General features: G+C 39.9%; 1 protein-coding gene across 3 annotated transcripts in view; it reads left to right on the top strand.

Moving 5' to 3' along the window:
- Positions 1–13,132, top strand: part of AVL9 (AVL9 cell migration associated) — a 95,635-nt gene that overhangs the window by 67,573 nt on the left and 14,930 nt on the right. The window contains exons 11-12 of one of the 3 annotated variants that reach the window (XM_038004802.2): positions 9,800–9,946; positions 12,357–12,576. In XM_038004802.2, coding sequence (XP_037860730.1) covers positions 9,800–9,946; positions 12,357–12,576 — 367 coding nt within the window. The remainder of the gene's footprint in view (positions 1–9,799; positions 9,947–12,356; positions 12,577–13,132) is intronic. The other 2 variants (XM_007981658.3, XM_073008979.1) reach the window with 2 other exon arrangements.

Here is a 13,132-nt window from a genome sequence, read left to right as displayed (position 1 = left end):
TTAATTTATTTAAATATGAATGAATAAAAATCCTTAAATATAAATGAATAAAAATCCTTTGTTGTCATTTCAACAACATCTTCTTCGCTAGCAGCAGACTCCATCACAAGAAACCACTCTCCTTATCCCTAAGAAGCAGCTCCTCATCCGTTCAAGTTTATCAGCAGATTGCAGCAATTCAGTCATATTTTCAGATTCCACTTCTAATTCTAATTTTCTTGCTGTTTCCACCAAACCTCCCCCAAGGTCTTGAACCCCTCAGAGTTATTCATGAGAGTAGTATCAACTTCTTCCAAACTCCTGTTAATATTGATATTTTGACCTCTTCCTGTGAATCACAAATGTTCCTGGCATCTAGAGTAACAAATATTTTCCAGAAGACTTTCAATTTACTTTGCCCAGTTCCATCAAAGGAATCACTATCCATGGCAGCTATAGCCTTATGAAATGTGTTTCTTAAATAATAAGATTTGAAAATTAAAATGACTACTTGATCTATGGGCTCCAAAATGAATGTTGTGTTCATAAGCATGAAGAAAACATTAATCTCCTTGTACATCTTCATTAGAGCCCTTAGATGACCAGGTGCATTGTCAATGAGCAGTAATATTGTGAAAGGAATCTTTTTTTATTTTCTTCTGTGTAGTAGGTCTCAACAGTGGCCTTAAATATACAGTAAACCATGCCATAAAGAGATGTGCTATCATCCAGGCTTTGTTGTTCCATTCTAGAGCACAGGCAGCAGATTTAGCATATCTCTGAAGGGCCCTAGGATTTGGGGAATGGTAAATGATCATTGGCTTCAACTTAAAGTCACCAGCTGCATTAGCATTAGCCCCCAGTAAGAGTCACCTTGTCCTTTGAAGGTTTGAAGCCAGGCATTGACTTCCTCCCTACCTACAAAAGTCCTAGATGGCATCTTCTTCCAGTAGAAAGCTGTTTTGTCTTTATTGAAAATCTGTTGTATTCAAAATCATCAATGACCTTAGCTAGATCTTCTGAATAACTTGTTATAGCTTCTCCGTCAGCACTTGCTGCTTCACCTTGCACTTTTATGTTATAGAGACGGCTTCTTAAACATGGTGAGCTAACTCTGCTGGCTTCATACTTCTGCATCTCCTCACCTCTCTCGGCTTTCATATAATTGAGGAGAATTAAGGCCTTGCTGTAGATTAGGCTTTGGCTTAAGGGAATGTTCTCTTTGGTTTGATCTTCTATCCAGACCACTCAATCAAACTTTCTGCATATCAGCAATAAGGCTGTTGTTTCACTTTCTTATCATTTGTGTGTTCACTGGTTAAAAAAAAAAACACTTTTAGTAGCACTTTTAATTTCCTTCAAAAACTTTTATTTTGCATCGACAACTTGGCTAACCTGGTGCAAGAGGCATAGATTTCTGTCTCAGCTTTCGACATGCCTTCTTTACTAAACTTAATCATTTCTAGCTTTTGATTTCAAATAAGATGTGAGACTTTTCCTTTTACTTAAACACTTAGAGGCCATTGTAGGGTTGTTAATTGGCCTAATTTAAATATTGCTGCATCTCAGGGGATAGGGAGGTCTGAGGAGAGGGGAAGAGACAGGAATGGCCAGTCAGTGGAGAAGTCAGAACACACACAGCATTTATTAAGTTTGCTGTCTATGTGGGCATGGTTCATGTCACCTCAAAACAATGACAATAGTAACATCAAAGATCACGGATCACAGATCAGCGTAAGAAACACAATAATAAGGAAAATGTGTGAGATATTGTGAGAATTACCAAAATGTGACAGAGGCAGGGAAGTGAGCACAGGCTGTTGGAAAAATAGATGATGGTTGCAGGGTTGCCATAAACCTTCAGTTTAGAAAAAGCACAATAAAGTGAAGTACAATAAAAAGAGTTGCCTCTATATATCAAAATACTACAATTTTAAAAGAAAAAAGCTTAGATGTCTAACTTATATCACTTATAAGTGAGGTAAGTTATAACTAATAAATATACATATATATTTACTAAGTATACTTAATACATACACTTATTAAGTGTACTTATATTAGTAAACTTCATTTGAATATAACAGTGTTTTGGCTAATTGTTCTAACACTATTTTTTAATCTTTTTATAAAAACCAGAATGTATTTGAATTTTTTAATAACAAACACAACATAGTAAATCAAATTGAATTTTTAATTCACAGTCTTCTCAGGATATCATTTCTTAATGTCAGTAATGCATTAAGATGAAGCAGTCAACTTCACTGGGTCAAAAGTTACACTGGACTGGACATAGTGTCTCACACCTGTAATCCCAGCACTCTGGGAGGCCGAGGCAGGGAGGATTGCTTGAAACCAGAATCTAGAAACCAGCCTGTGCAACAAAGCAAGACCTCATCTCTACGAAAAAGTAAAATAAATTATCTGGACACGGTGGCATATGCCTATAGTCACAGCTACTTGGGAGGCTGAGGCAAGAGGATCTCTTGAACCCAGGACTTTGAGGCTGCTGTGAGCCATGACTGTGCCACTGCACTCCAGTCTGAGCTTCAGAGTTTAGAGTAAGACCCTGTCTCTATATAAAAATAAATAAAGTTACACTGATGCTGAGACATATTCTGGAAGCTACATTGTTTGGATGTTTTTTTCATCCTTTGCAGAAAAACTTTTATTGCTATTTGTGAATTTTCAAAGTAGAGCAGAAAAAAAATTTTTTTTTATTTCTTATTCTACAAGTACAGTTATCCCTCATTATTCATGGGGGATTAGTTCCAGGAACTTATCCCATACCAAAATTCGAGAATGTTCAAGTCACTTACATAGAGTGGCATAGTGTTTGCATATGACCTGTGTACATCCTCCCACATATGGTTTTTCTTTTTTTTTTTTTGAGACGAAGTCTTGCTCTATCCCCCAGGCTGGAGTGCAGTGGCATGATCTCGGCTCACTGCAACTTCCACCTCCCAGGTTGAAGCGATTCTTCTGCCTCAGCCTCCCAAGTAGCTGGGACTACAGGCGCCCATCACTATGCCCAGCTGATTTTTGTATTTTTAGTAGAGACAGGGTTTCACTATGTTGACCAGGCTGGTCTCAGACTCCTGATCTCAGGTGATCTGCCCACCTTGGCCTCCCAAAGTGCTGGGATTACAGGCGTGAGCCACTGTGCCCAGCCTCTCCCATATCCTTTAAATCACCTCTAGATTATTTATAATACCTAATGCAATGTAAATGCTATGTGAATAGTTACTATGCTAGGGTTAATTCTGTATTATTATTTTTCTCAATATTTTTAATCCAAGGTTGGTTGAATCTGGTATGTGGAACCCATGGATGTGGAGAACCAACTGTATTTATTGCCCTTCCATGAGCCAGACACCATACTAGATTCTGAATTCTTGTCATCTGTGATCTTGCAGTCTACCATGAAAGGCAGATGTACCACCTTTTCAGTTACTAGAACAAAGTATTCTGTTTTTCCCTGAATACTGTCTGGTATTTATGAAGCAAAACTTTATGTGGAAAAGAAAGATGGGTAATGTTGGCTTGAACAATGTATTTATTTCCTCTCCTATATTATTTGATAAATTATTTCTGGGTTTACCCAGCTTTGCAAAAATGTACTTGCCCAGAGTCATTGTTGGTGAACAGTTAATAGAGAATGCCATCTTTGTTCATTTTGTAACTTGCTTGGGATTCTGAAATTATCTTAACTGATTTCACGGTTAAACCAATGCAGTTTCTTAAAACTGGAATTTAAGAACTTGGGGAGAAAACTCGGGTTTCTCAGACTACTGGTAAAGCAAGTAGCCACAAATTGTGGGCTTTCTGAGCTGTGTTATGACTTCCTATACCTTTCGGAGCCCTGACTTTGCTGTTTCACCCACCTGCCCTCTAATTTTTACTATTGTGAAGATATCAAGAGAGAAATTAACTGGAGAGGGATTTTGGTTTTGTCAGGTTGCTGACAAAGCAATTTAAAGATATATTTTGTGTCTTGTCAATAAAGCATGTTTAGCGGAATATTAGATTTGTGTGCCATATACAGTATCAGTATTAAATATATGATGGGCTTACTAACGTCCCTATAAAATATTTGTCTTTTTGGTTTTATGGTTTTTGAGTGTTTGGATGAAAATCTAATTTCTTTAATCACAGTTTTAAATGGCAATGCTGACTTTTTCATGTCAGTAACTTTGGAATATGAAATATTCTTAAAACCAAATTGTCTTTAGGCTTTTTTCTCTTGAAGCTCTTAAAATCCTTGTACAGAATGAATTAGGTTAGCAAAACATTTTGAAAAGTAATTTTAGAAATAGCTGGAGCGATGCCTGGATACCTGGGGAATATTGCTGAAGTAGAGTAGTTATCATATGAATAAATGGAAACAAATTTCTACACAATAAAACAATTATTTCCGGAAGAAAGTCTCCAGTTCCCCGACTTTCTAGTCCTCTCTCTGGTACATGAACTTGCCTGAGGTTGATGCCTTTCATGTCAGTTTCAGAGAGGAGGCTTACTATGTAAATGCTGTGGATACTAGCTTCTAAAATATATTTGCACCTTTCCTGAGAGCTGATTCAGGAAGTGTAGAGAAGAAACGGGTGCTAAGGAAGAAGAGGTGGGGCTGGAGGCAGCTGTGGGGTAGGCTTCCCATAGGGTGATGGGAAGGTAACTGGGACACTGAAGGAGAAGTAGGAAATTAGAGGATGATTTGGGCCTGTGTAGTATTTATACTCTGCTGCTCCATCACTTTCTAACCAGAGAAACATTGAAGGGGAATGAGGGAAGTGGAAAAAAAGATAAAGAGGAAGATACAGTAGCTATTTTCTGATGTGAAAAGACAATCCTGAGGGCTTTTCTTCCATTCTTCCCTGATTTTAAGTCTTCCCATCTTGTTACTGAAAGTGTTCTGGAATTGGCTGCACTTTGGAGCAAAGTAGTTAATGGAGGACTGGCCAGAAGCAACTGGAGCCCTTGGAGCTCGGAGTCTCACCTGCCTTAATCTCACGCATCAGCTTTCTCCCTCTTCTAGTTATGAGATTTTTGCCATTATTTAGTAAAATTAGTTGAGTCACTATAATGGAACTCTTTAGAAATAACCTCAATGCGACCAGGCTCGGTGGCTCACGCCTGTAATCCCAGCATTTTGAGAGGCCAAGGCGGGCGGATCACCTGAGATCGGGAGTTCAAGACCAGCCTGACCAACATGAAGAAACCCCGTCTCTACTAAAAATGAAAATTAGCTGGGTGTGGCGGTGCATGCCTGAAATCCCAGCTACTCGGGAGACTGAGGCAGGAGAATCGCTTGAATCTGGGAGGCAAAGGTTGCGATGAGTGGAGATCACGCCATTGCACTCCAGCCTGGGCAACAAGAACGAAACTCCGTCTCAAAAAAAAAAAAAGAAAGAAAGAAATTACCTCAATGCAATTATTGTCGATTAAAAAACTTTGAAACAGCCAAGGCAGAAGAATCACTTGAGCTCAGGAATTTGAGACCAGCCTGAGCAACATAGTGAGACCTCAACTCTACTAAGTAAAGTAAAAATTAAAAGATTAGCTGGGGCCAGGTGCGGTGGCTCATGCCTGTAATCCCAGCACTTTGGGAGGCCCAGGCAGGTGGATCACCTGAAGTCAAGAGATCAAGACCATTCGGGCCAACATGGTGAAACCCCATCTTTACTAAAAATACAAAAAGCTGGGCATGGTGGCACACACCTGTATTCCCAGCTACTCAGGCTGCTGAGGCAGGAGAATCGCTTGAACCCAAGAGGCGAAGGTTACAGTGAGCCGAGATCCTGCCACTGCTCTCCAAAAAAAAAAAAAAAAGAAATTAGCCGGGTATGGGGGCATGTGCCAATAGTCCCAGCTACTTGGAAGGCTGAGGTGGGAGGATCACTTGAGCCCAGGAGGTCAAGACTGCAGTGATCCATGGTCATGCCACTGCACTCCTGCCTGGGCAAAAGACCAAGACCTCATCTTAACAAATAATTATTATTTTTTTAATCTTTTTTTTTTTTTTTTGGAGACGGTCTCACCACTCTTGCCCAGCCTGGAATACAGTGGTGCAATATCAGCTCACTGTAACCTCCACCTCCCGTGCTCAAGCGATCCTCCCACTGCAGCCTCCCAAGTAGCTGGGACCACAGGCGCTTGCCACCATGCCCAGCTAATTTTTTGTAGAGATGGGGTTTCATCATATTGTTCGGGCTGGTCTTGAACTCCTGAGCTCAAGCAGTTTGCCCGCCTTAGCCTTCCAAGTAGTGGGGACTACAAGTGTGAGCTACCACACCCAGCCAAAATAATAATGTTTAAGGCTAGCCAAATAAAGCACTGGGGGTTGAGAATAAAAATAGAATTGTTTTCAATTTTAATTTTTTAAAAAGTTACCTCAACCTGTAGCCAAATAAATGTGACTTTTGGCCAGGTGCGGTGGCTCACGCCTGTAATCTCAACACTTTGGGAGGCCGAGGCCGGTGGATCACAAGGTCAGGAGATCGAGACCATCCTGGCTAATATGGTGAAACCCTGTCTCTACTAAAAATACAAAAAAAAAAAAAAATTAGCCAGGCGTGGTGGCGGGCACCTGTAGTCCCAGCTACTTGGGAGGCTGAGGCAGGAGAATGGCGTGAACACAGGAGGCGGAGCTTGCAGTGACCCGAGATCTCGCCACTGCACTCCAGCCTGGGGGACACAGCGAGACTCCATCTCAAAAAAAAAAAAAAATTACTTTTAGTGTTTGAGAGATAGGGAAGATTATTTCATATTATTTCATTATGTAGGAGGATAGGTGCTGCGTTTTAAAACTTTTAAAGAGCAGTAGCCATTTCTTTGTTTGGCTTTTATTGTATCTGGTACTCTTTAAAAAAAACACACAATTGCCTCCCCCAAAAGATGACTTAATTTGGAATTCCCTTAAGTTTCATTTTATTTGTAACTTTATTTATTTATTTTTGAGACAGTTTTGCTTTTCACCCAGGCTGGAGAGCAGTGGTGTGATCTCAGCTCACTGCAGCCTTGACCTCCTAGGCTCAAGGGATCCTCCCACCTCAGTCTCCTGAGTAGCTGGGATCACAGATGCGGGCCACCATACCCGGCTAATTTTTGTATTATTGGTAGAAATGGAGTTTCACCGTGTTGCTCAGGCTGGTCTCAAACTCCTGAGCTCAAGCAGTCTGTCCCCCTTGGCCTCCCAAAGTGCTGGGATTACAGACATGAGCCACCACACCCAGCAAGTAATGCTACAATTTAAAGCTATTTTGAACTATTTTAAATACTTTTATAAATATGTAATGCTTCCACATAGTTCAATATTTGAAAGATTCCAAAGCATCACTAATAAAAAGTCTCCCTTCCATTCCATCCCCTGCTATCTAGCAGCCCTCTCCAGTGGCAGCCAAGTTTGTCACTGTCTTATCTTTCCTTCTGGAGGTATTCTATGCAGAAACAAATGCATATTTTCCCCTCCCTTTTTACAAATGGTAGCGGAATGTGCCCATTTTTGCCCTTTATTTTTTATTTATTTTATTTTATTTTTATTTATTCAGTTTTTTTGAGACAGAGTTTTGCTCTTGTCACCCAGGCTGGAGTGCCGTGGTATGATATCAGCTCACTGCAGCCTCCACCTCCTGGTCTTTTCAAGCTATTCTCCTGCCTCAGCCTCTTGAGCAGTTGGGATTACAGGCACCCGCCACCACGCCCAGCTCATTTTTATATTTTTAGTAGAGACAGGATTTCACCATGTTGGTCAGGCTGGTCTCAAACTCCTGACCTCAGATGATCTGTCCTCTTCAGCCTCCCAAAGTGCTGGGATTACAGGTGTGAGCCATCGCGCCCAGCCCTTTTTTTAATTTAATTTTTCCTTTTTCTAGAGACAGTGTCTAACTATGTTGCCCGGCCATTCTCGAACTCCTGGGCTCAAGCAGTCCTCCTACTCTGGCCTCCCAAAGTGCTGGGATTACAGGTGTGAGTCATCATGCCCAGCCCGCTTATTCTTTTGTTACATCATATTCTTTTTTTTGTTATTTTATTTTGAGACAGAGTCTTACTCTGTCGCCCAGGCTGGAGTACAATGGTGCTATCTTGGCTCACTGCAACCTCCACCTCCTGGGTTGAAGTGATTCTCCTGCCTCAGACTCCCAAGTAACTGGGATTACAGGTACCCACCACCATGCCTGGCTAATTTTTGAATTTTTAGTAGAGACAGGGTTTCAGCATGTTGGCCAGGCTGGTCTCGAACTCCTGACCTCAAGTGATCCACCTGCCTCAGCCTCCCAAAGTGCTGGGATTCAAGGCCTGAGCCACCACGTCCAGCCCATAATATTCTTTGGAGATGAACATCATCGCTTTTTATGGCTGCAGGTTCATTGTATGGATGAACATTTATTAGTCCCCTATTCATGAACAGTTTGGATTTGAGTTTTTTGATATTGCATTTATTTTCATAAATATAATATCACACATGATATATTTGTAGGATACTGTAGGATAAATTACAAGCAGAATGCTGGGCCAAAAGGCATATATATTTAGAAATTTTTAAGGGATTTTTAAACATTTTTTAAAAGCTTTGACTTTATTTTTTAAAAACACACTTTTTAGTTTTGTTATTATTATGAAATATAATACTGATTCTGAATGAGGACCCTGGGTTGAGAAGCTCTATGCTGAGCATCTCTAATGCAAAGGCATGGATTTATTTTCGCTGCTTCTGGTTAGGGTCTGATCAAGCAACAAAAGACATTTTCAAGAGTAAGAATATAACCAAATTACTAGACATATATTCCAACTTTTGGAAGTCTTCCCTTTCATATTAAGTATTTAACAACCACCTGTTAAGTTACACACAAAGCACTCTCCTAGTTGCCATAAAGAATATCAAGTTGCAAAGGGGCTATCTCCTGCCTTCAGAGAGATTTGTCTCATGATGTAAACACAACATTGTCCAGATGACATAATTGTTTTAAAAAGTGATGAGATGTAAAAAAAATCTTACAGAACTTGAGGCTGAAAACAAGTTCAGGGGCTCAGTGAGTCTGCCTTCCTGGCTGTATGTACAAGTCATGCCACTTGTTGAAAACCTATTCTGATTTAGAATCTTTCAGCAGAAATTGCGTATCTTCCTTCAGTGAATCATTCCAGTGTTAACACTTGCACTCTCAGGAAGTACGCTGGATTTTTTGTATACTTAGATGCCTCCTGCAGTTTAGCAATTCCACTGTAATTTTTGGAGCGGTGCTGTTTTCAAATAAAATTCAAATGGAAATTAATTAAATACACAAATACTACCAGTGTCATTTTTGCTTTAAATATTTAGTAGCAAATACCTTGAAATCTTTTTGCATGATTTGTAACATAGTACAGTATAACAAATGCTATGCAGTACTTTGCTGTTCTCCTAATAGTGCTTTGGTGGTTATGTGCAGATGCATGTATTTTAAATTTTTAACAGCCTTCTACTAAAAAACGTACTTATTAACAGGCTTAATGCTTCATTTCCTAAATGAAAAGGTTCAATTTATTAGTTACTGTAGAGGCTTTTAAATTGAATGAGAACAAAGTGATCAAGAAAGACAACCTTCATATTAAACCACCTTGCCAAGATTTGACCATTCATGGAGACAATTAGCTAATCATTAACTGGAATTACTGTAGTCAAGACTTGAAGTTCCCCTGGAATATTATTTTATTGAGTCAAAGATTAGCTGACTTACAGACAGGGCAAGAAAGAATGGAAGTTTCTTTTCCTACTGTTAGCCCTCTAAGTTTAAAGAGAAGGGTAACCTTTTACTTTTCTGATATTTTCTATTACTCTTCTAATTCATAGGGATATCTGTGTTTGCCTTACATGGCATTGCAGCAGCATCATCTTCTCTCCGATGTCACCGTTCGGGGGTTTGTTGCTGGAGCTACTAACATCCTTTTTCGACAACAGAAACACCTCAGTGATGCCATTGTGGAAGTACGTTTATGTGTGAGTGTGTGTATTTGGCCCTGCTCATCCCAGTTTTCCTTTCTTAACTACAATTATGAATATATAGTAACAATACTAGTAATGATAGTAACTGCATACTGCATGCCATGTATTCTAAGTATTTTATGTGTATTAACTGGTCTAATTCTCGTAAAAACAGTCAATAGAACTGTACTATCCACATTTTATACCTGCAGAGGCTAAGGAACAGAGAGATGAAGTGATTTGTACAATATCAAATAGCCAGTAAACGGGTAAACCAGGATTCCAACCTGGGCAACTGGGCCTGCCACCACCTCACGATTTTTAACATGTGTTTGTTGTTTAAGTAATTTCAGTCCTTCTAGCGTGTTTAGAATGCTCTTGATACCAAGAAGGAAGCTAAGAATAAATATTTGACATCAATATATAAGAAATTTAAATCATTTATTTTACAACTGAAATAATCTTTTTTTTTCTTCTTTTTTTGTTTTTCTGAGACACAGTTTTGTTCTTGTTGCCCAGGCTGGAGTGCAATGGCGCGATCTCGGCTCCATGCAACCTCCGCCTCCTGGGTTCAAGCAATTCTTCTGCCTCAGCCTCCCAAGTAGGTCGGATTACAGGTGCCCGCCACCATGCTTTGCTAATTTTTTCTATTTTTAGTAGAGATTAGGTTTCACCATATTAGCCAGGTTGGTCTCGAACTCCTGAACTCAGGTGATCCACCCACCTCGGCCTCCCCAAGTGTTGGGATTACAGGCGTGAGCCACTGTGCCCAGCCTGAAATAATTTTTGAGAAATTTCATAAGACTTGGTGCAGTGGCTCACACGTATAATCCCAGCACTTTGGGAGGCCGAGGTGGGTGCATCACCTGCGGTCAGAAGTTCAAGACCAGCCTGGCTAACATGGTGAAACCCTGTGTCTACTAAAAATACAAAAAAAATTAGCCAGACATGGTGGTGCGTGCCTGTAGCCCAGCTACTCGGGAGGCTGAGGCAGGAGAATCGCCTGAACCTTGAAGGTGGAGGTTGCATTGAGCCAAGATCACACCACTGCACTCCAGCCTAGATGACAGAGTAAGACCCTGTCTCCAAATAAATAAATAAATAAATACATACATACATACATACATACATACATATATACAGGCCAGGCGCAGTGACTCAAGTCTGTAATCCCAGCACTTTGGGAGGCTGAACCAGCCTGGCCAATATGGTGAAACCCCATCTCTACTAAAAATACAAAAATTAGCTGAGCATGGTGGCAGGTGCCTGTAATCCCAGCTGCAGCTACTGGGGAGGCTGAGGCAGGAGAATCGCTTGAACCCGGGCGGCAGAGGTTGCAGAGAGCCGAGATCATGCCACTGCACTCCAGCTTGGGCAATAGAGTGAAACTCTGTCTCAAAAAAAAAAAAAAAAGAATTCAGTCACACTAAGGTTTTTGTAGTTTCTGACAGAACGTATGAAAACATGTTTCTTGGGCGAATGGTTATAATATAATGAAAGTTCAGGATTCAAAGATGTATTTATTGTAATCCCAAATTTGAAGAAGAAAAAGTATATACATTTTCCAAGACAGGAGGATACGGATGGGAGAACCATGGAGCTGCTTCAACATTATTGGTTACATTCTAGTCCTGTAGTTGGTTGGTGGGTTCATAGGAATTTCTTTTATTATTATACTTCAAAACTAATCTGTAAGTTACATGTATTTTTTAGTATGCCAAATACTACATAATAAGATATTCTAAAGTATCTGGCTGGGCATGGTGGCTCACGCCTGTAATCCCAGCACTTTGGGAGGCCGAGGCGGGTAGATCACGAGGTCAGGAGGTTGAGACCATCCTGGCTAACACGGTGAAACCCCATCTCTACTAAAAATACAAAAAATTAGCTGGGCACGGTGGCGGGCGCCTGTAGTCCCAGCTACTCAGGAGGCTGAGGTAGGAGAACAGCATGAACCCGGGAGGCGGAGCTTGCAGTGAGCCAAGATTGCACCACTGTACTCCAGCCTGGGCAACAGAGCAAGGCTCCATCTCAAAAAAAAAAAAAAAAAAAAAAAAGAATATTCTAAAATATCTGCACTCAAAAGAAAAAGTATTTAAGGAATTAAACTTTTTAAATGTGTTCATTTCTGCTAGTGAAATAAAGGTGATTTTTACATGTATTTCTATATTTTCCCAAATATTTGCAATCTATGTGAGTAATTTTATAGTTTAAAATACTACATTTATGTGTATTTTCTAAAAACAGAAAATTTATAAATAGAAAACTTCAGTGTACAGACCTCTTTCTTAGACTCACCTTTTGAGAATGCTATTATTCATATTTTTTATTTCCAGCTCCACCTTCCCCGTAGTTACTCTGTAAAGTGTGGCATGGATGTCTGCGTGAATGCCCAGACTCTGACTTGTACCTGGATACCCTCTAGGTAGAAGAAGCTCTGATCCAGATCCATGATCCAGAACTCAGGAAGCTGCTTAACCCAACCACTGCAGACCTAAGGTTCGCAGATTACCTAGTGAGGCACGTGACTGAGAATCGGGATGACGTCTTCCTAGATGGCACGGGCTGGGAGGGAGGTGACGAATGGATCCGGGCCCAGTTTGCGGTCTACATTCATGCCCTGCTGGCTGCCACACTGCAATTAGGTAAGAAACCACGCAGAGCACACAGCTACTGTTTTATTATAATTTTTCATTTTGTAACATTTATGAGGTTTTGGATTGCACAATAAATACATATTCCTTATAGAAAAATTACCAGTTATTCCCTCACAGAGACATAGCCACTTTTAACATCTTGAGTACTTTATAGCCTTGCAGATCTTTTCCTATGCATGGTATTTTGGATTTTGGTTTCATGGTACTTTTGGTGGTCCTTTTACAAAAATGGATCCCTTTATACATGTTTTCTGAAACTTTTTATTACTTTATAATAGAAACATGTATCAACATAACATGAACATACATCATCACTTTTACATGGCTGCTTCGTATTCTGTGTTTGGCAGCTGTTTATGAATACTGCCTACATGTTTTTAAGACATATAAAGGGAGAAAGAAGAATATAAAAAATAGAAATCATTGAAAACCATGTTGTAAATGATTAAATTTTCAAATTTATAATCCATTCTAAGAAATATTATTATTCCTATTAAATGGTTAAAATGGGGCAGGTAAACATGGACTTACTCCAGCATTAAAA

This window comes from Chlorocebus sabaeus, chromosome 21 (assembly GCF_047675955.1).
Source record: "Chlorocebus sabaeus isolate Y175 chromosome 21, mChlSab1.0.hap1, whole genome shotgun sequence".
In the NCBI taxonomy this organism is placed as follows: Eukaryota; Metazoa; Chordata; class Mammalia; order Primates; family Cercopithecidae; genus Chlorocebus; species Chlorocebus sabaeus.
Note: the sequence above shows the minus strand (reverse complement) of the source record. Positions and strands in the feature narration are given on the sequence as shown.